The following is a 26,986-nucleotide window of genomic DNA, read 5'->3' as shown; positions in this document are numbered from 1 at the left end:
TTCTTTTTTACTTTCTGTCTGGTTGGTTGGTTTTACTGTTGTCCATCCGTCCTGTTCCCCTGCTCACTCACTGCTGGGTGGCTTTACCTTCAGCTGGAAGACCCTGGTAAATGTGAAAACTGAACAGGAAGACAGTATTTTCCATAAGAAGGCTCTGATACATCTCTGTGTTTGGTTAGAAGCTTAAGGAATAATTTCTAAAATTTCTATGTGGTTCAAGTTCCATCAAAAGATTTGGCCTAGAACATAAGCAGCGTTTCTTAGAGATCTGTGTTAGTGCATTTTCAATAGTGTGTGTCATACAGGCACTGCAGTGGTGGTGCCTTGTAAGCTGTTCTGAAATGCTAATTGAAGTCAGGAAGTTGGATGTCGCAGGTTTTCTCTTTGTTAAGACTCTTTTCCTTTTTTTTCCCTGTTGTTTTCCAGCGTGAGATCGTGTACTGCCTGGAACATGGGCTTATCTATCGCTGTGCAAACCAGTGCGTCGTGGCGCTCTCTGTCTGCAGCGTTGAGATGCCTGACATCATCATAAAGGCGCTTCCTGTCTTAATAGTCAAACTAACCCACATCTCTGCTACAGCCAATATGGCAATCCCTCTCTTAGAATTTCTTTCAAGTAAGTTGTAAGGTTCTTCTGTGCTTGATCTTGCGGTTATAAATGTTTAGACCCGAGTGTGACTGTTTTGATTAGTCAGATGCGTCGTGCTGTGAGGGTTTATTGTTCTTTTGGTGATGCCTTTTCGTTGTCCTCGAAATGTAAATGTTTGGTTATCTCATTTGTTACTGTTTTTAAGACACTTGCTCATACTTACACTGTAGCTGTAGAGGGTGGGAAATAGAAAGCTGTGCTCCCTCCGTTGTTTATAACATAAGCAGTGTGAAATTACTGTGATGTTAACCATGATGTTATGGTCAGCATGACTTCTATGTCAGCTGATGATTTAGAAGAAACAAAACAATTCAAATTAAGCCAAATTCTGGTATTGAATACCTCGTGTTCAGGACTCACCTGTGTTGGTTTTCTTCTTGAACCATTCTAGCTCTAGCAAGGCTGCCTCACCTCTACAGGAACTTTGCTGCAGAGCAGTATGCCAGTGTGTTTGCCATCTCCCTGCCATACACAAACCCTTCCAAGTAAGTTTATAGCAAATCTGCTTCATCCCCCACCTCACCTGTAAGGTGAAGAGGCTAAGATAGGCTTTTCTGTAGTGCTTGAGTCTAGATTGTTTATGGAATATTGCTTATTTTGGTGGCTCCAAGCCTTTTCTGAAGGTGGACCATATTCACCTGGGACTCAATGTCTGTTTTTCTTAAATAGAAGTCTGCTTTTCTCTTTTTTTTTTTTTTTCTAATTTGCAGTAGGTAGAAGAACAGCTGTATTTCTCAGACAGACAAGTCCCTGTGTTCAGTTCTGGAATGATATCATGTTGCAACATTAAACTGTGGTTTTTGCCTCTCTAGGTTTAACCAGTACATTGTTTGCCTGGCCCACCACGTGATAGCTATGTGGTTCATTCGGTGTCGCCTTCCCTTCCGAAAGGACTTTGTTCCCTATATTACAAAGGTAATGGATACTACTGAATCAATCAGCACGCAATAAAAATGGTGACTGATGCTGGTTCAAGAAGTGTAATGGTTTCTGTATGAAGCCAGCATCTTTTTCAAAACCACATGCAAGTTCTTGTGCATTAGCCCATGATTGCAGTCTTTCAGCTGCAAGCCCTACTCATTCAGACCTGTGTCTGTTGGTCTCATTTGACAGGGTTTGCGTTCCAATGTGCTGCTCTCCTTTGATGACACACCTGAGAAGGACAGTTTCAGGGCTCGTAGTACAAGCCTCAATGAGAGGCCAAAAAGGTAAATGATGTTAGATTCCAGCAGGGTCCTATGTTGCTCGGATAGTGCTCACACCCTGCCCTGAGTTTATTCTGAAGGAGGCTGTCTAATTATCTGGAGTATGACTGCATTTAAGCAAGCCAAGTAAACCTCTTTAGGGAATTGGTAAAAGACGAACTGAGGTTAGTAAGAAGTTGAACTCAAACCAAGCTGGCAGTCTTGATAGTACATATTAAAGTGTTGCTGTCTGTTCTGTAAGTTTTTACAGTTAAGTGTGAATTGCTTTTATTGTTAGTTTTTGGAAAGCAGCAGTTCTTTCAGGTACACTGCTACCAGGGATGAGAAGGGTAGTAGAAGTAATAAAGAATCGTATTTATAGTGTTAACTTCTTTTAATAACTGATTGGCAGTGACTTTTATAAATGATTGCCAGGGAAATTATTGTGATTAGTATAAACTGAGATAACAGAATCTGTGTTTTCCCATAGGGATATCTATTAAGTCATTGTACATGACTAAATGACTGAAGGCAGGTAGCTGCCTTGTGTTTGTGTGAATGGCTTGTTATTTCATTTGAATTTTGAAACCAGTATGTCAGTTTGAAGCAAAAGTTGATATCTGTAGAATTCAGAATGTACCTTGCCAGTTGTCTTTCAAAATAACATTTGCAAAGATGGAAAAATATTGCTTGGAAGGCATTGTGGGTCCCTTCCAACTTGGGTTACTCCATGCTTCTATTATTCTAAGGCATTCAAAATTTATTCAATGTCCTTTTACCTAGGACATACCTAAATTGGTTCACTTAACTTGCTTCAGTGTTAATGTGCAGTAAGCATACAGTGGCATTTGAACCCTGGGGAAAGTGCCTCTACTTTAACTGCAAGGCTCAGTAGTGTCTTGCAATGAAGAAACACCACCCCTTCCCTAGTGCTATAGCTGTAAACCCTGTTTTGTGTTTCATCTCTCCCATCTCCTCTTCTTTCATTCAGAAATTTGGAAGAGAAGCCTTTTGACAATCGTCTCTCAAATTAGAATTTCAACTAATCTTTTTTTTTTTTTCCCTCCAAAAACCTGTTTAATTCAACTAGGTTGGAATACTACTGTATCTAAAGGTTTTTGCTAGCTGCTGGATGGCCTCCCCAGAAATCTGTGCTAAGCAGTGTGAGCTCAGGCAGCAACTGAAACACCAGAATGGCAGCGATGTCTCTTGAGTCTGAGTTTGGATTCTGGTCAAATGAAAAAAGAAATAGCTTTGAGTAGATATCTGTTCCTTGCTTCAGAAACCTTGTGTGCTTGGTTTTTGCTCTGTAAGCCCAAAGAATAAGCATTTATTTGCTTTAAGTAGGGTGCTGTGTGTTGACAGAGACAAAGATCCCAACGCTTCCCATGGCTGCTGAATGGCATGATGTTGGTGTAGGTGATAAACTCAGTATGGGCTTCTGCTCTCTGTGGTTACATCTCCAGTTGTGGCCAAAATCTCTGTCAGAGATTGATAGGAGGGAGAGGAGGAGAAATAAATAGTAATCCTTCCAAGTGACTGTCTGAAATGTGATCGTTCACTGGAAGGACAGCAAGTAAATCATGTTTAGGAATGTTAATTGGCCTCTGTATTTTATGTACAGTGATGTAAAAAGCTGGACCAACTGTTATGTCCAGATTGGACTCAGCAAGGCATGTGTCTCAGCTGTGACTGATTAAAGTGCTGTCATCTCCCACATGCTTAGCACCAGGCAGAGTGAAGGCTTACCTTCTTTCTGTTTCAATTGCAAGTCAAGTAGGTTACTTGTGTGCCACCTGCAATAAGGTAGCTTGTGGGACAGAAAATACATGCATCAGCAGCCAAGGGAAGTTTGCCCTTCTCCCTCCATCCACACTGTGCAGGAAGTGTCAGTTTCGTTCAGATGGGCTGAATATCCCCCAGTGTCTCAAGGTCTGAGCCAGGGGGCGCCTCTCTCTGACCCTGGGACGTTTTTGTGGTTCAGCTGAAGCTCAAACTCAGACCAGGCCCAACAACACAGGGATGGGCAGACAGATCCCTGTCTCTCTTTTAGAAGAATGCGCTGCTACGTGGGTTTGGAAAAGCGCTTTAAGATCTGGGGATCTTTGTGGAAGTAGTCAGTGTTTGTGGTGTCCTGAAGCAGTGAGGTGAGGTAAGAGGAGGTGGCTGAACTGCACGAAACATCTTGGACTTGAGAAATTTATGCCAAGTGAGCATTTTGATGCTTTTGCCTTTGTTTAACAGTTCAGTATTCCAACTGTCATTTCAATCAGCTTTTTTTGTTTTGTTTTGTTTTAACTTGTACTAATTTCATTTGTTTCGTAGCACATTTAAAATCTTGTTTTCAAAATGTGGTTTGTCTTTTTAAAGCTTTCAGCTCTGCTTGTTTGTACATTTTAATTTTTATTTTCCTTTTTTGGCATTTGTTTTATTTTACATCACCCTCCGGGATCCCCCAATATTGACCCTGTGACCTGTGACCTTTCAACCTACATCCCTACAATGATTTCCTCCCTTCCTGTGACCTCTTTTGGGGCTTGGTGCTTCTCCACCTAGTAGTTTAAGACTAGCAAAAAATGCAAAGCAAGGCTTGAATAACTCTCCTCCAGTGAAAGAGCTGAAAGAATCCTCTGCAGTTGATGCCTTCCGATCCCGCAGCATCAGTGTGTCTGAACATGTGGTCCGCAGGTAGAGGCACTTTAAATGGGGAGAATCCAAGAGCAATTCAGCACTTGGAAATTTTACTGCAAGGGTGGGTGGTAGCAGGGTGGATTTGCATGTGGGATGCTTGCATGACTCTGCAATACAAACCTGATCTTAGCTACAGACTGGTTTTTGGAAAGGTATCGTGGATAAGCCGTGGCTTCCTAGCGCGGGCTGTCGAGTGGTCGCATCACCCCGTGTTGTGTGTGCCTGCTTTCCCTATGCTCTGGTGCTTTAGGAACAAATCTGTCTATTTGCAAAGTAAAGGTGGTGATGGAGAGGAAAAAGGAAAAAGAAAAACGTTGCATTCTGTGCAAGTGAGTGAAAATCAGAGTTAAACTACAGCTTTGGAAGCGGTGATGCCACAGGAGGGGCTGGTGGTACTCTGCTAACTGATTAACAGGCCCTCCTCCCAAACTGAGAGCAGTGGTTCTGGATTTGGGATTTGTTTCTTGGCACAGCTGACTGAAGTATTTTGACCAGAATATGAGGTAATAAAAACCTTTTCATCTGTGTCTCCATAGAGCAGTTAAAGGTGAACTGTACTCTTAGAACACTTAGCCAATATGAAGCTACTGCTTTCATTGCTAAAGAAAATAAGTTTTAATCACAGAAGTTGATTTTTCTCCCATGAAAGATGAAATGGCTTGTGCTAGTTTTTTAAACCCATTTCTGGATCATTTCCCTTGAGTGTTAAATTTCTGTCAATAATACATTGGTTGGAAATCTGAGCTTGAAGTTTTGTGCCTCAATCCATAAGGATTCCTATCCACAGAACTTTGTTGCCTGTATTTGTGCTTTTGACTATATGTCAGCCAAGAGAAGTGTGCTGAAGTGGCTGGATTGTGAATATAATTCTGGCACTTAATTCTGTGATGTCCTCATTAAACTATCAGGTGATTTTCTTCTCTTCTGTTTTTATTTGAATTGTAGCGACTAAAAGTTCAGACGTTTAACCTTAGTGATACCAAGTAAGTTATTGTGTTGCAAAAATTTGGCTGCATCTCAGTGTACCTTTTCCTTATAATGGCATAAGGATTTCTTGTTATAAAAACATCCCAATCCAGTGCGAGTTTTTAAAACTGTGTTGTTGATTTTGTTAATTGGAAGGCAGAATTGCTGTCTACTCTTCTGCCAACGCCTTGTTCGGAGTGCAATCTTTTTCTATTTCAAATTACATTTGATTTTATGTATCAATTGAACTAGTTTGGAGAAAAAAGTTCAGTAGGTGGAAGAGCTGCAGCAGAGGAAAAAGGAAGCCACAATGTTATAAAGTGAAGTCTAGAAAGATGCAGTTTATGGCTCATGGGCAACACACTGCCTGGGGAACTCAGCAGGTTGCTTATGTCACAGGATGCTTGCCCTCACTGTAAAATAGTGAGCTCCAAGCATGGTGCTGCACTCACTGGTTGCTTGGTGTCCTTGCCCATGGGCCTCCTGACATCTGAGGGAACTGGCCTCACTCAGCTGAATTATTTGAATGTTTCTCAGTCTCAAGATAAAATACACATTCTCCAGTAAAAATCTAGGAAGCACAACATGAGGGTGATCCAAAAATACTTTGTTTACATCCTGGGTTTACTGTCTGGCACTTCTCTGTTGGGGCACATGCATGTATTGCAGGTGGTTCTGCGTCCTTCTGTCTGCTGGGTGATGGGGACAAACATTTTGCAGTGTGATCTATCAGCTGGAAATGTTTTCTTCCAGTCGGATACAGACATCCATCACTAGTTCCAGCTTGGGCTCTGCAGATGAAAATTCAATGGCTCAGGCTGATGACAACTTAAAAAATCTCCACCTGGAACTCACTGAGACTTGTCTGGATATGATGGCCCGATACGTCTTCTCCAACTTCACCGCTGTGCCTAAGAGGTCAGTGATGGGAGGAGTGGTTTGGTTTGAAGTTCGTGTTTCATCTTATTAGTGGAAAATTGCTGTGACATCCTTGAGATTGTGACAGGCCCATTTCTTGCAGATTCAAGCTGGCTTGTGTGAATACAAAGTTTGATGAGAGCAGTCCATTCTAGCTTAATCTTGTCCTGAGCCTTCAGCAATCCAGGGAATGCACTGAAGGTTGTGTGGCCCCCAGAGGCGAGCTGTTTTTGAGCACTGATTTGCTCCCTGGCCTTGCTGGATGGTCACAGTCTTTGTTACAGAGCTGGGTATCATGTCAGCTGCCTTCAAATCGAGGGCACTTTTTTATTGTGTTAAACCCTCCCAGGGAGACACATAGCTCAGACAAACCCTTACTTCTCTGTAATTTGTGTCCAGGATTGTAGTAGTAGTACTACTGTCTGCTGTTACTAAAGTCAGATCATCCATTGTCCTGATGAATAATGTGTTAATTGACTGAGGAGTGCTAAAAATGCCATAAAAAGGAGAAAAGAGGAAATCAGCTGTCTGTGTAGGCTCTGTAGTCTGAGAGCTGCATTCATCACAAATGTGTTTCTAGGTCTCCTGTGGGTGAGTTTCTGTTGGCTGGAGGAAGGACAAAAACATGGCTGGTTGGCAACAAGCTGGTGACCATCACTACGAGTGTCGGAACAGGGACAAGGTCCTTGCTTGGCCTAGACTCTGGAGATCTCCAAAGCAGCACAGAATCAGGGTAATTACTGCTCCCAGTTCTAGAAATTTCCACCTAATGGCACTTGAATGGTTGACCATCATTACTGTGTTTTGTTGTTGTTGTTTTTAAAAGGTTTTCCTGTTATTGTAAGGGGATTGTTGTATTTGTTCGTCATGACCAACTCCTCTCTGTGTCACTGATATCTTCTTTTTCCCCAGCTCAGACCCTGTTTTGCAAGTGAGACAAACTAAAGAAGCTCCAGCAAAACTCGAATCTCAAGCTGGGCAGCAGGTTTGCAGAAGCTCTCGCAACAGAGTCAGATCCATGTCTGGTAAATTCCTGTCCTGGCATCTAACTGCTGGCTCTGTGTTGCAGGCTTAAGTGTTCTAGCACCTACTGCTAAACTCATTTGAGAATCTGAACTTGTCTGGTATTTAATAGTGAGCAGGTAGCAGCAGCTGTTGGCCTCAGTAGTGCTGGTATTTTTCCTGCTTGCCTTCCTCTGAGGAAAATTGGCAGTTGTTGTAAGTCTCACTGCAATAGCATTTGCAATGAGAATCGCCTAGATCTGTCAGACCTTATTGTTTATAAGAAACAGATGCAAGGTAAAGCTCTCCTAGCTTTACCTTACAATATTAAGAGCAAAACTGCTAGAGGATCTCAACAGACTTGCTGATATTTTTCATAAATATTTTTTTGTATTTATGAAATTTCTCTGATATTTTTGTGTTCACTATGCTAGTAAGTACTTATTGTAAAGATCTTTAGTATCAGATGAACATGGCTCTCCCTTCTGTGCCTGTCTTGCTAGGTGGTCATGCCTTACGTGTTGGTGCCTTAGACAGCACAGCCTCCCACTTTCCTGGTGGCTCGACTTCCCAAGGGACACAGAGTCCCCCTGCTCCTGCATCTCGGTCAGAGAAGACTAATCCTGCTCCACAGACACCTCTGCAGAAAGAAAAAGCAAACTTAGCTGCTTATGTCCCACTGCTGACACAGGGCTGGGCAGAAATCCTCGTGCGCAGACCCACAGGTATCGTGATCTGGGTATGGAATGAGGTCTTCTGACTGGCTGAGAAACTGGAGCCCGGATAAAAAGGAAAAATGCTTCTTTTAGTGCAAATTGATCACTTTGATTGCTTACTGACTCTTTAAAGCAATTTATCTTATATTTGATCCTATGAAACCACTCTTGTTTTTAACTCCAAAAGACCTGTGAAAAGATTGGCGTGAGGATTTATAATTGTAGTTTATGAACTACTGCAGAAGTTGTGTATCCTGGTTCATCTGTCTGTAAGTAAGGCTGATACTGACACTGGTGTGTGATCTTTCTTAAAAATCTCTCTACAGTGTGTTTCATCTTCCCATGCTGGAGTTAAGATGGTTGAAGCTTATGGCTAGAGCAGTTGCAGAGTTGAGTCTGCTGTTAGGGAAGGAGTAATGACAGATGTTGAAGTTCAGAATTCTTGAATACTGCAGTACATTCACTGGGAATTGTCAGTTTCAGCTGGAAGGCCCTTCCTGGCAAAATAACTGACTCAGTATCGTTAATTAAAATACCTGAGTATTTCACTTTTGGGAACCTGCTGTGATAATGAGTTTACCAAGGATTGTTTTCGAAGAGCTTGGGGTGAAGGATGAAGTACTGGGAGCTCCATACTGAAAATAAGAAGTCAGTGGAGGGACCCTGCCAAGCGTTGGAGAAACTGAGAGCTTTCACTGTTTGGATTTTATTTACATAATCCAAAACAATTTGTGCTTTTTTTTTTTCTTCTTTTTTTTCTTCTTCCCAATTTGAGTTGTGAACTTTCTGGAGTGAAATTACTCAGCAGCCTTCTCTGTTTGTCTTCATCAGGTAACACGAGCTGGCTAATGAGTCTGGAGAACCCGCTCAGTCCCTTTTCTTCAGACATCAACAATATGCCCCTGCAAGAGCTGTCCAATGCACTCATGGCTGCAGAGCGTTTTAAAGAGCACCGAGAAACGGCTCTCTACAAGTCCCTGTCTGTCCCCTCCTCCAGCTTGGCCACTGGGACAGCCAAGCCTTCGCTTCTCCAGCGTTCCAACACAGGTGAGAGATGTCAAGGCAGCTTTGTGTCTAGCATAGCTGCCACTAGGCTGTTTCACATCTGTTGAATTTATGGCACATCTTCCTGAACAGTAAGTTAGTAGCTTGAGGAATAACACAGATGAGAAGGGGAATGGATTCTTCTCCTTGGGAGTTTGCAATGCAACATTCCCTACCTCCTTGCTTCTGATGTTCCATCAGAAAAGCATCTCTCATCCTTGAAGAAAGAGGGGAGCAGTGGAGCTTCTTTGGAGGAGTTATGTCTTCCATGATAACTGCTTGCCAAATGGAAATGAACGAAGTCATGGATCTTTTGCCTTTCTTATTTGTTTGGGGTTGATCTGAGCATCCCAGGTTTGGATAGACCTTCCCATGCAGCGCATCCGTTTATGTTCAGTTTAACAGTTTTTCTGGAGCACTGGCAGTGCTGTGTTCATAGGAAGGTGGCCTATGCAGCCTTGCCAGCAAGGGCCATTTCCCACTGGCTTTTACATGTGATAGTAGAATGCCAGTGCTATGATGTATAGGCCTTAACTGGTGAATTAAAAGAAGCCCCTAATTGCCATTCCTTTGGCAATCTGTGATAAAGTCTTTTGGGCCTTATTCTTCTTAACTCGACTTCTGCAGCAGACAGCCAGCTGTGACAAGTCAAGTGAATGTTCTGAAGGAGTTTTACTGTCAGACTGTCGTGACTTAACCTTAAGAGGTTAGGTCATTCCTGCTCCTCAGGCTTTTCTGTGCATTTAAAAGTGATCTTTTGCCAAAAGCACATAGCTCAGGAAAAGCTCAGGCAAGTGTTCTGCGTGTGCTAGGGTATCACTGAGCAATTTTCTATTTCTGTAACTCAAAAGATGCATTTTCCAAAGAGAGCAGTTTGAGTCTGCATTGTTTGGATGTGTTTATGCCTTCTTATTCATGTTGAAACCTTGCACCCTTGAAGTATCCCTTTGCATCTAGTGAGCTTATCCCAGCTTGTTCTTTCCTTTGTTTTTTAAATTTTATTTTTTTATTTTAATTTTTAAATAGGCTCTTGGTTACATTTTAAACTCTGTGCTTTTTAATTTTTTTTTTTTCATATAGTCTCTCCTTCCTTTTGATGTAGCTGCTCACTTGATTTCCCTTTGCAGTGGCCTCTTTCTCTTCCATGTACCAGTCCAGTTGTCAAGGGAAGTTGCACAGGAGCATATCCTGGGCAGGTATATTTATATATCTTTAAGGAAAAAAAAAAAGTATTGCCATAGAAGAACACCTCTGATTCATAGAAAATATATCCCTCATACTTCATTTTTCCCTTCCATGTCTCCTGTCTGTTCCCGGTCTCATTACTCTCAACAAATGGGATCCTGACTAGCATGAAGAAGTCCAAGCCAGATGCAACATTTGCAAGTGCAGATAATTTCTTAAAAATACCTTTCCTTTTAGCTGGGGTGGATTGTGAGTTGTGAGGCGCAGAGTGCAGCGGCCTCTCAAGTAATCATTTATTTTCAGCTTCATTTTACAATTGGCTCAATGCTTTGCTAAAGGCAAAAGCTCTCACTTCTGAGAAGAATATGTAGCATCCAATGGGACAGAAATCAAGTCCTGTGCTACTCAGTCCAAAATGGGACACAGAATCTGATAAAAGAAGCTGATGTATGTGTGTGTGCATACATTTCCTCCTGCCTTCTTTCCTTCAGTGGAAAACTCACTGTAGAGCACCAGGGTATTCTTAACCACTGTTGTTTTTTGACTTAGGCCTCTTAAAGCATCGTAGCGATGCTGCTGTAAAATATTTTTCTATGTTTTTCCTCTCTGCTCATATTGTTCCCACCTACAGTATAATTAGCAACTGCTCACTTTATTCAAAAACACTGGCAATCTTGGCAGTAATGAAAGAGCTGGAGGAGCCTGGAAATGCTGGGTGTGTGCAGGTGTGTTCTGGCTTGGACAGCTAACCAGATCAGCACGTGTTTTGGTTGTTGGTTTTTGTTTGTTTGTTTTTTTAGAAGGTATGTGTGTGCAATGCTAACTCTTAATTGCTTCTTTGAAATAACTTTGGTCCTGCGACCTGAAATCAATCCAGGAAAAGCTGCTTTAGTGATTTCTTTTTTTTTTTTTTTTTTTAATGTTTTGCTGATTTTTTTTATGTGTGCTTTTTTTTTTTTTTTAATTTGGAAAACAAATCTTGGCCTTTCAGATTGGTCCTCCAGTCTCTTGTGTGCGTAATGGAAAGCCTCCTGTTCTCCAGCCTTTTCCTCAGGACAAAAAACAAGGCCAGGAGGAGCCCTTGGTCACACTCAGCCCTATGGTCAGGGCACAGCCTGGAGTAGCTACAAGGTTAAATCTGCAAGTGCTTCCTCCACCTCAGACAGGGCTTCCAAGGAGCTTTCTTGTCAGTGTGGTTTGTTAACCATTTGTCTGATCAGATGCCACATGCAGGTTTCCCAGTATTGCTGCAGTGCATGTTTTACTCTTGCTCTCTTGTCCTTTCACATATCTAGGGCTGAATTAGTTTGCTTCTACTGAGACATACTAGGAAAACTGCCAAACTGCAAGGAAATGGCTCCTAGGAAAACGTCTTACCTCCTTCTAGGCCACTACAAGGCACAGGAGTGTACAAGAAAAACTTGTGTTTTGCATACTTGCATAGAACTGATGTCTTCATTGCTTGGATGATAATGAACTTTTAATACCAGTCTTGTATTTTCTTGCACCTCTGTAGTTCCTGTGTGTCCTGATAGCTGAGCATTGATGTACAAGGTCCCATTTCCTTCATTCTGTCCCCTACTTGTTCATCAGTGACAATTGGAAACAACTGCACTTGTTTTGACAAAAGCAGCTGCAGCCCTTTGCTGTGAGGGTAAGACGATCAGTGATTCTGTACAAAAGGGAAAGCAGGAGCAAGTGTGATAAAACACGAAATCAAAGAACCAGACCACTCATTCCATATGGCCTTCCATTGAGATCCCGTAGGGAAAAGGCTGGTGCTTGAGAGGAAAGGATGGGGGCCTGCTGGTCCGTGCCTCTGTGCAGACTTCAGTTCTTCTGCATTGTGTCTTGGTAGAGTCTGCGGTCGTGCTGGAGGAAGGGAGCCCCTTGGAAATGGAGCTGAAGGAAACCGAGTCCCCAGCTGAGTCTCCAGTGAGCGAGGATTTTGAGACGTCGTGTTCTGAGCAGATCCTGAGCGAGGAAAGGTTTGGTAAAGCCCAGGAGTCTTACAGCAGGGTAAGCAGCAGCGGTGGCTCCGCGCTACGTTACAGCCCTGTCCTCAGAAAGGTGTGAGAGGTGTCTGTGCTCTGCCTGGGGCTGCCTCAGTGTCACTGTTGTCAGCTGCTGCTCTGTGAATTAGGAAAAACGTTTGTATTTGTTTCTTCTTCCTTAAGTCGTCCTCGACCTCTAGCCAAGATGAAAAATCTCTGAAGTCAGACGAGCTGGTGGAGGGCGGAATTCCCATCGGGAGAGTGCTGCCAGCAGAGGATGGCCGGGCACTGGAGGAGCTCTCCTTCCAGCCCTCCCAGCCGCTCAGCAAGTCGAGCTCTTCCCCCGAGCTGCAGACTCTGCAGGAGATCCTCAAGGATGCAAATGGCAGAGAAGTGACAAGGAGGCTGAGCACGGAAGTGAAGTCCAAATCTCAGTCTGGGAACCTGGAAGGGGAAGGACTGGGCAGTTGGCTGAGCAAGGGTGAGGACACCAGAGCAGTGGGCTCGGGGGGGTTGGATGGCAGTGGCCCCACCACCTCTCCACGCTCCCCATCTGGGCACCGGCCCAGGGGTTACACCATCTCTGACTCTGCCCCATCACGGAGAGGGAAGAGGATGGAGAGAGATGCCTTCAAGAGCAGAACTGCGGCCACCAATGCTGAGAAAGTACCTGGAATAAACCCAAGGTATATTGAGGAGCATATGGACTAGATAATCTTTGAGGTCTTTTTCAACCTTAATGGTTCTACAGTTCTATGATGTGAAACTTGAGCTAATGAGCTTGTAATTGCTGGAGCCGTGGCTGGATTTGTTCCAATGTGTCTGCGGGTTTTATGGGATCTACAAAACAGTAACTGGTTAAAAAGATAATTATTGCTTGTCTTCTCAGGCCTTAATATAGAGATGTTGAACCTACTATCACCAAATTAACTTTGCAATCTTAGGAAATATGTCTCCTAAGTGGTTCCCAGTTTATTCAGGTTGCATAGAGTCAACTTTGCTGTGAACAGGATGAATTGCCCATCATGCTGCTTGGGAAATGTCACGTGCAAAATACTGTGAGAAAGGAAGATGATAGGATATGGTAGTTTGAACTTCAGGTATTCAGTTTTCCCCCAGATTGTGTTCTGAGACAATCTTCATCTTATGAGGGGAAGATCGTTCTGTAAAGTGCAAGTGTCTGTACAATCATTTGTGCTGCAGGCTGGAAGTACCCCACGTAACTGTGAGGCAGCAGTGTGTTCCTGCTCCTTTGTTACAAGTGAAGATTGCCTTTTGAATGGGGAATTTATGCAGCTGCCACTGTTTGACATGCTGATTGTTTTTTGTGACAGGGGTTTATTATAGGCCATAGGTAGTCAGGCACCCATTGGCTCTAGAAGATGAGTAATACTCTGCTAGAATTTTAATTGCCCCTATTTTTAATTCTTTACAGAAAGTTCTTACATACAGCAGGTCAAAATGAACTGAAAGTTTACGGTAACAGAACATGTTTTCCCCTCTCTCCCTTAGCTTTGTGTTTTTACAATTGTACCATTCCCCGTTCTTTGGTGATGAAAACAACAAGCCCCTCCTGTTGCCAAATGAGGTAGGCAAGGATTTTTATTATTATTATTTTTTTAAGTCTTGTAGTTAATTTTTCCAACCCCATTAACATTTTGGGGAGAGCAGTGGGTGTTGGGAGATGATTGCTTTTAAAGATGTGACAAATGTTCTGATTGTAGACGTTTGAAAAATCGGTGCAGCTCCTGGATCAAATTCCCTCCTATGACACCCACAAGATCGCAGTGCTGTATGTTGGAGAGGGCCAGGTGAGTTGCATGCAGGTGCATTCAGCATTTGATGGTTCCATCTCGGCAGAAGGGCAGGCACTGTTACTCCAACAGTGAGGTTTGCACTGCTGCTGCAGGAGCTGAGCTTTTCCTTAGTTTCTTGTGTTAGAAATCAGTGCCTGTGTGAATCCCTTCTGGGGAGGTGGTGGCCTAATCGCTCATGCTGATGGGGTGCTCTTTGCATTCATTTTGGGGCTCTGTGCCCTTGTTTCCTAGAGCAACAATGAAATTGCCATTCTGTCAAATGAGCACGGCTCCTATCGCTACACCGAGTTCCTGACAGGCTTAGGGAAGCTCATCGAGCTCAAAGACTGCCAGCCAGACAAAATCTACCTCGGTGGCCTGGATGTGTGTGGGGAGGACGGGCAGTTTACCTACTGCTGGCACGATGACATCATGCAAGGTATGGTATCTCCAGAAGGCAGAAGTGGGAGGCTGATTTCTTTTAAGACTGAGCCTCTTTCTACAAACCTTTTCCATTCTGAGGGTGCAGTGAGGATGACCTGGGGCTGTGCTTTCCCTCTGTTATCTCTCTGAAGTCTCTGCAAGCCATGAGTTCAGGAGAGGTGCATACATGCCTTCTGTAAAAAAAAAGTCACACCAGCTGCTGGAGGAACCATGGAGGGCAGCACCAAAGAGTGGCAGGTGCAGGTGCTCTGCTTCCCTGGCAGAGCTGCACACTGTTCTCTGTGCTCAGCTACTGCTGGAGCAGTCCAGTAGCACTGGATCCAGCTGTCACAAATGGGGACGAACCTGTCAAGGGAACACAGTGTGGTCTTTTCATTACAGTGCTGCCAATACTACTTTGTCTTTCAGGCAAATGCTGAGATAAACATTACTGCTTGCAGCTAAGCTCAGCCTAAGGGTCCTTCTGTTTCCTCTTCAGCCATTTTTCACATTGCTACACTGATGCCCACAAAGGATTTGGATAAATATCGCTGTGACAAGAAGAGGCACCTTGGGAATGATTTTGTTTCTATTGTTTACAATGATTCTGGTGAGGACTTCAAACTGGGAACAATAAAGGTACAGGATTTTACCTCCAGGCCTGTTATAAAACAGGCATTTGGCTGTAAAACCTTGATCTGACGTGTTCTTTGAGTACACAGTGATCATGAACTGAGGTTATTTGCCTTGGTGGGTTTATGCATGCTAGCACATGGCATTCAACAGAGTCATGACAGCTGCCAGTAATGTGTGTTTGACTGTTTTGTTGTTTTCCCATTAGGGTCAGTTCAATTTTGTGCATGTCATCATAACACCACTTGACTACGACTGCAACCTGGTCACACTGCAATGTCGAAAAGGTAGGAATCCCCCCAGCATTTCTTCTCAGTCTTTCCTTTATTGCCAGTGCAATAATGGACATCACTTTGCAATGTTTTTGCATTCCAAAAGTAAATGCTTCCAAGAGGAACTCTGAAACCAATTTGCTGCATAGCAACATCTGTATACATTCTGTATCTTCCCCTATAGAGCAGCCAGAATTTGGGTCAGCTGTGTTCAGTTGCAGTGTAAGTTCTGTCTGTCACAGTTGGAGCTGTGGTGCTTGGTGGGAAGTTCTGAGGTTCTGTGATGCAGTCCTTCAGGTTTAGTTACTGGCAACTTTTTGTCTTCATCTTCTCTCCTAACTGACAAGAATTTTTGTTTTTCATTTAAAATAAAGACATGGAGGGGCTTGTAGACACGAGTGTTGCTAAGATCATCTCTGACAAGAACCTGCCATTCGTCGCCCGTCAGATGGCCCTGCATGCTAATGTGAGTACCCTGAGCTCCTTGAGGCCTTATGTCTTTCAGCTGGCAACTTCCTTCACCAGATATGAAGGAGACAAGAAGGGCTTGCTAAAGCAAGTCAACTTTCTGCCTCAGTTATTTCTGTCGACCTTCGAGTCAGTAACCTGTAACATGAACAGTTAGAGCTGTATTTCAGCTGTCAGACTGGACTGAAACATTGTGTTGATTTTATTGCCATGGTTATGTTAATGTGCATTCTCTCTTTCCTTGCTTCTCCGCACTCTTCCCAAACCAGATGGCTTCCCAGGTTCACCACAGTCGATCCAACCCTACTGACACCTACCCTTCCAAGTGGATCGCTCGGCTGCGGCACATCAAGCGGCTGAGGCACCGGGTAAGTGAAGGTGTCTGCAGGGATGCTGAGAACTAATCTCTGCCTTACGAAGCGTTGTTACAAATAAGGCAGATAGAATCAGCTAACAGAACTTGACAAATAGGAGGAATAAAGTCTGTATGAAGAGTAGAATCCAGCTCTTGTGGGAACAAGAAATGTAGGGACTTGCGAGCTTCCAAACAGCTCCCCTTGCAGCAACTGCACTGGGAGCCCTGATATTTGAAGACAGATCTGCTTGTGCTCAGCACTGCAGTAGAGAATGTAGGAAAAGCTGTACTGAGTAACCTGTCCTGCTCTGACCAAATGGAGTGTGAGTGTGAAAAGTTGCAGAGAACATGGAGCTCATCTACTCTCATTTGGCTTTCAGCTACGTGAAGAAACCCAGTACCAAACTCCTGGCCTTCCCCTGCAGATGCACCCATCTGCTCCAACAAAGCCCTCTCCCCAGATGGCTCAGGACCCACCACCATCCTACGAGACCGGTCAGAGGAAGCGGCTGATCTCCTCAGTTGATGACTTCACTGAATTTGTGTAGGTCCCCGCGGGTTGGTGTGTCTGTTCTGGGATGGGTAAGGCAGTGAATGTGTTACACCTGCGTGCTGACTCCGTGCAGCTGCATGGACATAGAGAAGGATTTGGCACACACAGGGTGACTGTGCTGCTTTCATGTGGACTTGGCACTGAACCTTACTTACCAGGAGGATTGAACGTTTTGCTGCCCCAACCTGCCACTGCTGTCTGATGAAAAGACTGTGTATCCCCAGCAGATGCTCCAAAAGAGAACCAACTCCATATGCTTTGTTTTTATTTGGTTTGAGCTTCTCTAAAGCTTCCATCTCTTGGTGGGAACTTTCTTGGCAGAACCTTCTTCTGGGCTCCCACAGCACCAGTGTCTGGTGGGGGCAGATGAAGTCTGATAGTCTGCACTTCATCACATAGGTGGAAGTTGCAAGAGTTGGGGAAAGTGTCACACCTTTATTGGGCGTTAAATACGAAGTATTGAAGCTCCAGCCATTGTTTGTAAGCAACCCAGAATCTCTGCTCCTCTCCAGACCCCGGTGCCTCGCGGCACTTGAACTCTACAGACTGTGAGGCTTCCTGCCAGTTCTGGTAAGGCTTAATCCAGGTTCTCAAGTGATCTGCAGGATGAACTGTTTTAATTACCAAGGATGATGTCTCCTTGAGTCAGTGAGCCCTTTTTGCTGCCAGAAGTAATGCAAAGCGGGGAGATGGGAGCGACTCAGTGGAGCAGCAGAATGGCAGAGTGCTGAGACATGGGCCACTGGTGATGGACTGCTCTGATCCACTGGGGCTGACAGTGAGGACTGAGGCCAGGTGTGATTTCTAGGTTCATCTGCAGGATATCCACCAATTGCAGCATCGTCTCTGAAGGAGTTTTGCCCATTGCACTAACACACGAGGTCAGTATCTTCTCCTGGGACCTCAGCTGTTGTAGTTAACCAGTGGTCCTCTCAGTGCAAGTGTGTACGGGTGGATTGGGATTATGTAGCCCACCTTGTGCTGAGATGCTCATCAGACACTACACTACCAAACTGGAAGACATCATGTAAGCTGGACTGTACTGTGAGTACTTTATCTCCTGCTTCGTGAGTAAATGGGAAGCGTGGCTTTTTGATAACAGTAATTACAGAGCCCTTGCAGTGGAGCGAAATGCAGTGCAGTCAGCACATGGAACTGCAGAGCGACTGCCAAGGGAGCGAAAGCGAAGCTACTAACCGATGCAGGGCTGTTTGGGAACTCTAAGTGTATGTTGTGTTTTGAGTGTTCGTACGTAAGTCCTGAAGGAAATAAAGTATTTGTATGGTCAGTGGGTTTTTGCTGGCCTGGGAAGTCTCAAATAATAATGTCGCAGGCACTTTGCCTTTGTGTTGGCTGCAGACCCTTCAGTAACGAGCTGTTGTAGTTAATTACAGACCAAAGCTTCCCTAATAGGCCAGCTGATCAGAGTGTCTTGTGCAGGGGAGGCCAGTGAAGTTCTGGTCACAGCCAAAAGGAACAAGGCTGGCTTGGTAGGGATGGGCTCTGGTGAGCACTGTGTGCCCCTGGGCCTTTGCTGAGCTCTTCCCGGTAGCGGTGCGTGGGTCACTGTGCAGCTGTGGGGCTGAGAGAGCAACAAAAGCAATGGAGCCGGTCTGTAGCAGTCAGCTTTTATTTGACCTTGTCATTTTTTTTAAGAAACATCCCCACAGTTACAAAATACGGCATTTTTCTTTGCAGTAAATGCTGACCAGATGGTAACAATTGGCATATTGGTCACAATCATCTGTTTTTTAAAACAAAAAAGCATTTATATAGAGGTCCCTCCCACTCCCTTTTAAACTAGTGGATAGTTTTTTGTGGTTTTTTTGTTTTTTTTTTTTAATCGAAGCAGCTTGATACTGTTGCATCTTTACGAGACTTAAGACAATAAATAAAAAACCAACTCTTGGTGACTACAAACACAGAAATATACATTCAGGAGTACTTATTGGTTAGGGCTGTACGTCAAGTTTGTTGCTGTCGCCAGTATAACGCCATGCTAACTGCCTGCAGCAAAGTGTGTGTCTACGTGGTACCTCAGCTGTGACAGTGAAGGAACTCTGTGAGTGTTGCTATAGTCTGTACAAATAAATGCTGCACTGAGAACTGTGATTGCTTGGAAGCTGTCTGTGGTGCCCGCTGAGCACGCAGGCCCCCAGTGAGGTGTCTGGCTTATCAGGAAACAATTGTGTGGGTTCCAGAGCTGCTCTCCATACTTCAAATGAAGGTGAGAAGTAGGGCAGTTGTCCTAGCCTGTTTCTGCTCCTCTTTGATTAGAAGAAGCACTTGGTAAGTCACGCGCATCAACTCACAATCACGCACACAAACAAAGCAAATGGGGTAAGAAACAGCCACTGGGGAATGGAAGTCCCAGTGCCTCACTGGGGAGCATCCTTGTCCAGCCCACACTGTAGCTTATTCAAGGCCGTTCTGAGCACGTGGGTCCCTGCTCACTGCTGCCCCTCTCTTTCTCCTATTAACAACTTTATTTTTTTGAACATATTCAAACCACGCTGGGGCGAAGGGGCTGAGCCCTCTCCTGTGGTTCTTGGGACAGCCCTTCTTTTGGCTCTTGACAATGCAAGAGATTTCCAAGACCTGCTTGGCTCGCTCTCCTCCCTGAACAGTCCCTCTGCCTGTCCCACCCACAGTGCTGGGGGTGCAGCTGAGCACGGGTGCCTGTAGCCATATAGGGACCAGGTGCCTCAGTTCTGCTGAGCTCCAGGCGCTTCTCTGCGACCTCTTCAGCCTGCCTCTTCTGTCCCTTTAGGAAAGCTTTCGGTTACTAACAGCGGTTTTCTCCGCTCCACGCTCTACTTCCTGCTCTGAAATCTGCCTTCACCAACCTTCAAGGAGACCAACAGGCCAACCTCCATCTCATCTCACCCTCAGGCTCCACACATTTGTTTTTGCCTATCTGCAGCCTTCTGCAACTTTCCACAGCCTCTTGTCCTTCAAGCAACCAAGTTTTTCAACAGCAATTTCCACCAGAGCACCCGTGGGAAGGGACTTGGGCAGGTGCACGAAGCCGCCAAGGAGCTTTCTGAACATCTCTGTTGCAGCTGGCCAGGGCCTTGCAGTGCTGTGCTTACCCACGGCACTCCCTGAAGTAACACTGCTGCTCCCTGGGGCGCTGCTTTCACTCCCTTCAGCCCTCGTACCATTTCAAAGGTACCCCACTGTGCTCTGCTCTGCCTGCAGGGACTGCCCCACCTCGAGAGCACACGCACCACATGCACACAGACACCCGAACCTTTATATACATGGGACATTCCCAGAAAGAAGCACTTGGTACATCCTTTAAATAACTCTGACAATAGTATTCTGTCTCCTATCTACATGTTTCAAACACGTTACCGATGCTATGAAAATATAGCAAACATACAAAAATATATACATTTAAAAAAAAAAACCGACAAAACACCATATAAATTACTTACACTATACATAATGTGAAATGGTGATGACAAAGTGAACACAGACCCTGGAGTGGCTGCCGTGGGGGTTTGGGATGTCTCTCTCTCTCTCTCTCTCCCCCAGTGCATTTGTGCTTCTCATCATGAAGATGCGGGGAGGTAATGGTGCAGCTGGGTGGCTGCATTCACTTTATCATTGCATTCTCATTTCAATTTATGATTTAAACAAACAAACAAAAAAAAAAATACTGCTTTATATTGATATATTATCCTGTTCTTGTTAGATCGCATGTGTCGTCGTTAGCTGAGGAAAGCATTGTTTAAAGTGCTGGGCAGTACATACGAACAAAAGTAAACCAAAAAGAAATACATATACTTAGGTCAATACATTCCTTGGGTTAGAAAAGCCAAGCAGCCAGCAGCACACACACACACCGTGGGGTGTCTGTGCGTGGGGCGGGGGGCCGCAGCGAAGCCAGCACGGTGGCACCCCCTGCTTGGAGACAGCCAAAGGCAGCCCCGGGTATCTGCACTCCACCTGGGACAGCAGGCAGGCAGCTCACTGCAGCTTGCAATGTCATTGGTTTTAAATATTGGGTTTCTTTAAATACAAATAATACCAATTTCTGGAGGATAAAAGGAACCAATACTGGAATTAACTGATCTGGGCATAGATATCATTTTGTCTATATCAATATATATTTATGCTTAAAAAAAAAAAAGGTTAAATATCTTCTTGAAACCTGTAGCTTTCCTCCACAGTGTGTCTGGTCGGCAAAATCCAAGGTCAGACCTTCAAGGCCAGGGCTCAGCTCTCCCCCTTTCTCCTGGCACAGCCAGCAGGAAGGGGAGACAGCCTTGGCCCACTTACCCTACACCAGTCCCCAATAAAGTGTCCTTGTGACAGCCGCCTTGCGCGGTCCATTTGAGACGGGGCCGTTTGACAAAAGAGAGACAACTTTTTAATACTGCCTTACTGTAACCGGTATTTTCTGCACGCTGACCCCAACCTGTGCAGCCTTCCCCAGCTGTCCATGAGGAAAGGCTCAGCCTCTCCCAGTGAACCCTCAGTACTGGAAACCACTGGTGAGGAAATGGGCACAGCGTGGAGGTTGGGGGCTGCACCAGCCCCGCTGCAGGCAGCAGCCCCATACACCGGCAGCAGCTCGCCAGGCTCCAGGCCTGCCTGGCAGGCACAGCCCGCCTTCACGAACCTCTTCCGAGGCTCTCCCTGCCCTCCCAGGGGCACTGCTCCCCATGATGCCCCCAGCACAGCTACTTGACAGTGGGGTGGACCCTATTCTTGGCTCGGAGAGGCCGCTTCTTCTTCACGGCCGGAGCCAGAGCAGAGTGTGCTTTGTGCTGGGGGAGCGCAGAAGCTGCCACGCTGATGCCTCTGCTGGCACGGATGAGGCGGCTGGGCACAGAGCTCCTGCTGCCAGGAGAGTGGGAGGACAGTGGGAGCTGCAGGTCCGTGGTGGAGGAGGTCTCGGGTGAGGGCCCCCGCTCTGTACTGCCCACACAGTACCTGCTCAAGACATCCTCCGGCACCAGAGAGTGCCTCCTCTTGGAGCGGCGGCTCTGGGAGCCCTGCAGCTGGTGCTCGATGCGGTACACGTCCTCCGTCACCTGGTTGACCCGATCAAATTGGGCTAGCAGCATCTCAAAGAGGGAAAGGAGCCGCTGGAGGTCGGCGTCCACTTCCAAGCTGTCCCGGGTGCTCAGCACGAGGCTCAGCCCATCCAGCTGGCTGGAGGAGGTGGAGGCCCTGGAGCTGTCAGAGGCAGCGCTGGGAGTGGGGCCCCGGATGGATTTGGAGTCGCTGGAGTCCCGGGATGGAAGTGGTTCCATGCCTTCAAACCTCACCTTGTGGCGAAACTGGAAGGAGAGGACAGGGGACTCAGAGTGATTTCAGGAGCTGCCACATGGGAATGCTGTGCCACAACATCTGCCCTGCTTCAAATAGCCCCGCTGCTGCTATTAGCCTTTCCTGGTGGGTCAGGCTATAGCTCAGACCTGGGGACAGATCTCAAATAACATCAGCTGAAATGCTGGGACTGAGAACTGGCAGCCTACATCCCTGCAATGCCCTGCCACTAAACCAGCTCCTGGCCTCCAGGATCTGCCACTGCCAGAGGGGCTGAAGCATCCAACTGTCAACTGTAGTTGAAAGCAGCCAGAGTGAAAGCAGGATAAGGACAGTGGATGTTTCCCTATACAAGTCTGCAGCTTAAGATGTGCTACTTGACCCCTTGTCCCAAGCTGCACTCACCTCCTTGGCTTTGCTGAAGCCCATCCACATTTTCAGCCTGCGCACAAAGAGCTCCACCATCTCATAGTCCTGGGGCTCGAAGGCAGGGCGGTACAGTTCAAAGTGCATCTCCCGGTAGCTGTAGACAAGCACCACGGTGAACAGCCTCAGCATGATCCACACCTCCAGGATGATATAGCTGGTGCAGAACAGGTAGTAGAGGCCAGAAGAGTCAGTCGGGTAGGGACAGAGGCTCACACTGCCCCGCACCATAGCAATGAGCAGCAGGAGGCTGCTGCCAACGCTGCGGAAGGACTCCGAGGAAGAGGAGAAAAGCTGCAAAGGAGACAATGGAGATATGATGAAAAGAGATCCACTGATGGCACAGTATCTCGTGACACTCACTACTCCATCTTGCAAAGCATGAGCTCTTTGGAGCAGCTCCTCAATCAGCTGTGACAGGGACTGGCCACAGACAGTGCATGGCCAAAGCCACCATGTCCCTGAGCACTTGGCACAGCCTGGGCACTGCCCGTGCTGGGAGCCAGCTGGGATCTGCTGACAGCTGCAGCACAGTGAGGGACAATGGGGTCACACAACCCTGGGCCTCACCCCCAACCAGCCCCTCTGTGAGACAAGACAGGGAGCGCAGGTAATTACCAGGAAGCCAAGCTGTGCGTACGCCAGGATGAGGACCACAAAAGCCAGCCCTGCTGCAGTCAGCTCCTTCAAGGACTTCTGAAAAGTCTTCCCAAACACAGACCACTGCCTGACAAATCGCAGCTGCTGGGCAGCCTAGGACCAAACGAGAGGATGGTGTTACAACAGGCTCAGGTGATCTGCCCAGCACAGCAGAGCCTCTTTCTTGTTTTCCCTGCCCTGGCAGAGGAACGGGCATTGCGGCACCACTTGCTCTCAGACTGCACATGCAGACCTGCAATGGGAAGGCAGCACACCTTAAGTCCTGTACAAGCACTATGCCAGAGCCCAAGAGCTCAGGACGTGGGAGTGTCCTGCCTTAAAATCCCACACCTCCATCTCAGCCTTCCTTTTACACATTTCTCTTAAGGTTCTTGAGAGTCTTTCAAACATGTCTGAGAAGTGCAAACTCTGGCAGCACAGAGGACATTCTAGTCCAAGGGCTCCTTGAGGACAAAATCATCCCATCAGCCACAGTTCTCCAAGGGAACTTGGTGCTGAGAGGCTTTAGAGACTCAGAGTGCTGCAGCAGAGGTGCACATGGGTGTGTGACAACACTGTCCTGCACCTCTGTCTTGCTATGGATGTGGAAGAATGTGGCAGCAAACACTTTGCATTTATCAGTGCCTGGCACAACAGAATCAGTCATGTGCATGTTTTATACTTCAGGACTGCGCAGGAATGACAACCTGGCACAGAAGCAGAGGACACATCTCTGACCATATCCTGCATCCACCCAGCCCTCTCCGTACCTGCACCATCAGGAGGAAGAGGAGGGAGGCAGCCAAGGTGCTGAAGACCGTGTTGAGAAAGGCCACCTGGTAGAAGTTGGTGAAGACCTTGCGGTTGTTGAGGTACTTGAGCCACTGCTGGTCAGCCAGGGTGGCTTGGCTGAGGTGCACCACCACTGTGCAGGTGGTGAGGAGGATGAAGACCCACTGGCCATAGTTGCCCCACAGGGTGAAGTAGGCCCTGCCTTCTTTCTTGATGGAAAGTGACTCAGATACCACAAAGTAGACCACAAACATCATGAGAAAGACCTGAGGGAAAAATGGAGAGGCTGTCATGGAGGGAGAGGGCAATACTGGGCTGCACCAGGAGACCCTAGGACAGTAAAAGCCCCATATATTAAGCTGAGTTCTGCAATCCTACATCTGCAGTGCACTTCTGCAAGTCTTCCCATGTCTTCCTCTCAATCACTCTGTCCTCCTCCTTCCTGTCATGGCAGCAAATCTCCCCAGACCACATCCAATGCACCTATGGCAGGGTGGCAATGCCCAGGGGAGGACTGCTCTGCTTGCATCTAGCCCTGGCCCAGTCAGCAGAAGGTTCAGTCTGATCCACCCAAGTACCTCTGTGCAGCAACTGAAAGGGAAGTGCCACACTCACCATCATGAGAAGCTGCAGTGTGACACCACTGCTGAGTCGCAGCAGTGGGAAGGGGCTGATGGTGACAGTGGTGACAGCCTGGCCTGCACCCAGGAACTCCAGCTGGAGGGTGATGGCAGCATGCAGGTCCACGCTGGGGTTGTACTGCATCAGCTCCACAAAGATGACCCGGCTCCTGGGGAGGTAAGAACAGCTCAGGGCCCTGGGACAATGCAGGGACAACAACCTCAGGCTTTGGTGCCATCAGATCTAAGATCAGAGATCTTAGATTCTCTGTCCCTCTGGTGATGGTCTCAGTAGTGCCCCTTAAAAATCCAGGAGATAGAAAACATTTCCTTTGCCCCTGCCACACTTACATGTTGTCGATCCAGCTGTGCTGCTGAAGGTAATTCAGCTGAGCCCTGCCTTCCTCCAGTGAAGTTCCCAGCTCCTGGATGTAACCACCGCTATCGTAGAAAGAGATGTAACCCCAGTACCAGACCCTGCAGAGGAAGAGGAAGCATGGAATGAGGGCTGGAGACTGAGACAGAACAGCCCCTAGCAACCACGCAGGGCACCAAATCAACTGAGAAGTTCTCATGTCTTCAGGACACAGCGCAGAGCTTTGGCTGTGGGCGCAGCTCCTTACCCTGTGAGGTCAGGTGGTGAATAGGACCACGTAGTTGTCACGTTCACAGCTGCCTGTTCCCAGCCAGCTGCATAGTCAGCAGTGGAGAAGCTGTATGAGTCGATGCAGTTCTTCCTGGCAACTGTGCCCAGCCCGTGGAGGACATCCTGTGCAGTGAGCTGGCACTCAGCTGAAAGGAGACCAACATCACCACCCCCCATCAGCATCCGAATGCAGATAAACAGTGCAGATAAACACACAGCTGAGCTTTTACACTTAGCATCCCCCTTTTTCCCAAGCCCCCTCCATTACTGTGTCCTCAGTCACACCTCCAAAAACAACAAGAACCTCTCTCTTCAGCGTAAGTCTCTCCATCCTCATTTAATCTCTGATGGCAGCAGAACCAGACACACTGATACATGTTCTGCAATGAGAAAAGTGCCTCGACAACCTACCCTGCCTCACTCAGCCCCTAGCTGCATCCAGTCCCGGCCATTTCCTCCTCCCAGGGAGTGCCACCCCCCAGCAGGTGACAGTGAGGCCTTGGGCCATTGTCCCATACCTTCCTGCAGCCGGAGCTGGCGCAGCCGGGCCACCCCCAGTGTGGTGCTGTAGCTCTCCTGACCCGACTGGTTGTTGTAGAGGTAAGGAAGGAACACTTGCGACATCCAGACCCAAAACTGATCTGATCTGCAAGAGGGAAAAGGTGTGAGAGGCAAAACTCCTGGGGCAGCTCTGCTAGGGCAGCCTCTCTGCATGTCTCACCAAGGATCTGGTCGTATGAATTTCACCTGGAAGGGACTGCATTTTGGATAGTAAACTGGGCTGCCTTCCTCCCAGCTCTGTCAGCAGGCAGGGACATGACTTCCACCCACCGTGAGCTCTGCTGGGGTGGGGCAAGGGGAATTGTTATTTGAGGGCAAAACCTAAAGGTGAATGGATCTGTTCTCCTTCTGAGTTCAGTGAAATCATTCCCAATTCAGGCTGCAATGAATCAAAACTTCTGTGACTCTGTGTGACAAGGGCAAGCCAAAGCTGCTGGCACAGGAGAATCGAGATCAGTAGTGAGAAGGGCTCAAAGGCATGGTTAATCCCAGGCAGCTGTCCCAGTGTCTTTCTGCTGGAGTTTACAGCAATGTGGAAATGCAGCTGGGAAATTTTAACCTAGCTAAACCATGTGTGCAAAAAGAAGGGAAAGACTCTGCATTTCTGAGAGATGTTATTTTTGGTTCTCATGACCATGTTTATGACCGAACCTTATTTTAAGTTGTAGATTCTGTAGACAGAGCAAACTTGTGTCTTTTTGACCAGATACAGAAAGACCAACACCTGTAACTCACACAGCAGAGGTATTTGAAGTTCCGATATGTTGAAGCTCTCAATCCTCACAGTTCCCTCTGCCCTCCAGGTGAGAAGTAGAACCATGGGGAAAGGCAAGGACCTGCTCACTGCTACTCTGTGCCATGTGTGAATTTATTGTTTTTCAAGCAATATTCCATTCCCCTCAGTGCCCAGGACTTTTACAGTTACCTCTTGATGCGGAGGAATTCACTACTGCCCAGTTGCTGCTTGATGGAGCTCTGCAGAAGGAAGGCCCTGCTGTTGCGGGTGGCATCTCCGTAGTTGGTGAGCAGGATCACCAGCAAGAACATCATGTAGATCAGGAAATTCTGGAAACAGAGAATAGAAAGGGATTGCAGCCAACAGCAGGGTGGGACCTGGTCCCAGTCCCGGTTCTGCAGCAAATTAATGCTGTCCACTGATTGCTGGCTGGC

At 46.6% G+C, this 26,986-nt stretch overlaps 2 protein-coding genes across 9 annotated transcripts in view; one reads left to right on the top strand and one right to left on the bottom strand.

Annotated features, from left to right (window-relative positions):
* TSC2 (TSC complex subunit 2) overlaps positions 1 to 18,961 on the top strand; it is a 31,577-nt gene extending 12,616 nt beyond the window's left edge. For 2 of the 7 annotated variants that reach the window (XM_052680549.1, XM_052680545.1), the window contains exons 22-42: positions 427 to 616; positions 1,041 to 1,134; positions 1,462 to 1,564; positions 1,763 to 1,857; positions 4,390 to 4,521; positions 6,244 to 6,408; positions 6,989 to 7,141; positions 7,321 to 7,433; positions 7,914 to 8,135; positions 8,958 to 9,173; positions 10,298 to 10,366; positions 12,214 to 12,374; positions 12,533 to 13,035; positions 13,862 to 13,937; positions 14,074 to 14,160; positions 14,398 to 14,584; positions 15,068 to 15,207; positions 15,410 to 15,488; positions 15,848 to 15,939; positions 16,211 to 16,309; positions 16,677 to 18,961. In XM_052680549.1, the coding sequence (XP_052536509.1) occupies positions 427 to 616; positions 1,041 to 1,134; positions 1,462 to 1,564; positions 1,763 to 1,857; positions 4,390 to 4,521; positions 6,244 to 6,408; positions 6,989 to 7,141; positions 7,321 to 7,433; positions 7,914 to 8,135; positions 8,958 to 9,173; positions 10,298 to 10,366; positions 12,214 to 12,374; positions 12,533 to 13,035; positions 13,862 to 13,937; positions 14,074 to 14,160; positions 14,398 to 14,584; positions 15,068 to 15,207; positions 15,410 to 15,488; positions 15,848 to 15,939; positions 16,211 to 16,309; positions 16,677 to 16,844 (3,144 nt within the window). In that variant the 3' untranslated portion in view covers positions 16,845 to 18,961. The remainder of the gene's footprint in view (positions 1 to 426; positions 617 to 1,040; positions 1,135 to 1,461; positions 1,565 to 1,762; positions 1,858 to 4,389; positions 4,522 to 6,243; positions 6,409 to 6,988; positions 7,142 to 7,320; positions 7,434 to 7,913; positions 8,136 to 8,957; positions 9,174 to 10,297; positions 10,367 to 12,213; positions 12,375 to 12,532; positions 13,036 to 13,861; positions 13,938 to 14,073; positions 14,161 to 14,397; positions 14,585 to 15,067; positions 15,208 to 15,409; positions 15,489 to 15,847; positions 15,940 to 16,210; positions 16,310 to 16,676) is intronic. The other 5 variants (XM_052680546.1, XM_052680550.1, XM_052680548.1 and 2 more) reach the window with 5 other exon arrangements.
* Positions 18,464 to 26,986, bottom strand: part of PKD1 (polycystin 1, transient receptor potential channel interacting) — an 85,069-nt gene continuing 76,546 nt past the window's right edge. For both annotated transcript variants that reach the window (XM_052680543.1, XM_052680544.1), the window contains 9 exons: positions 26,742 to 26,881; positions 25,774 to 25,901; positions 25,233 to 25,401; positions 24,961 to 25,086; positions 24,605 to 24,779; positions 23,968 to 24,255; positions 23,177 to 23,311; positions 22,538 to 22,852; positions 18,464 to 22,143 (listed from right to left, as the gene is read on the bottom strand). In XM_052680543.1, the coding sequence (XP_052536503.1) occupies positions 21,541 to 22,143; positions 22,538 to 22,852; positions 23,177 to 23,311; positions 23,968 to 24,255; positions 24,605 to 24,779; positions 24,961 to 25,086; positions 25,233 to 25,401; positions 25,774 to 25,901; positions 26,742 to 26,881 (2,079 nt within the window). In that variant the 3' untranslated portion in view covers positions 18,464 to 21,540. The remainder of the gene's footprint in view (positions 22,144 to 22,537; positions 22,853 to 23,176; positions 23,312 to 23,967; positions 24,256 to 24,604; positions 24,780 to 24,960; positions 25,087 to 25,232; positions 25,402 to 25,773; positions 25,902 to 26,741; positions 26,882 to 26,986) is intronic.

This window comes from Tympanuchus pallidicinctus, unplaced genomic scaffold (assembly GCF_026119805.1).
Source record: "Tympanuchus pallidicinctus isolate F22 unplaced genomic scaffold, pur_lepc_1.0 scaffold18, whole genome shotgun sequence".
Classification (NCBI taxonomy): domain Eukaryota; kingdom Metazoa; phylum Chordata; class Aves; order Galliformes; family Phasianidae; genus Tympanuchus; species Tympanuchus pallidicinctus.
Note: the sequence above shows the minus strand (reverse complement) of the source record. Positions and strands in the feature narration are given on the sequence as shown.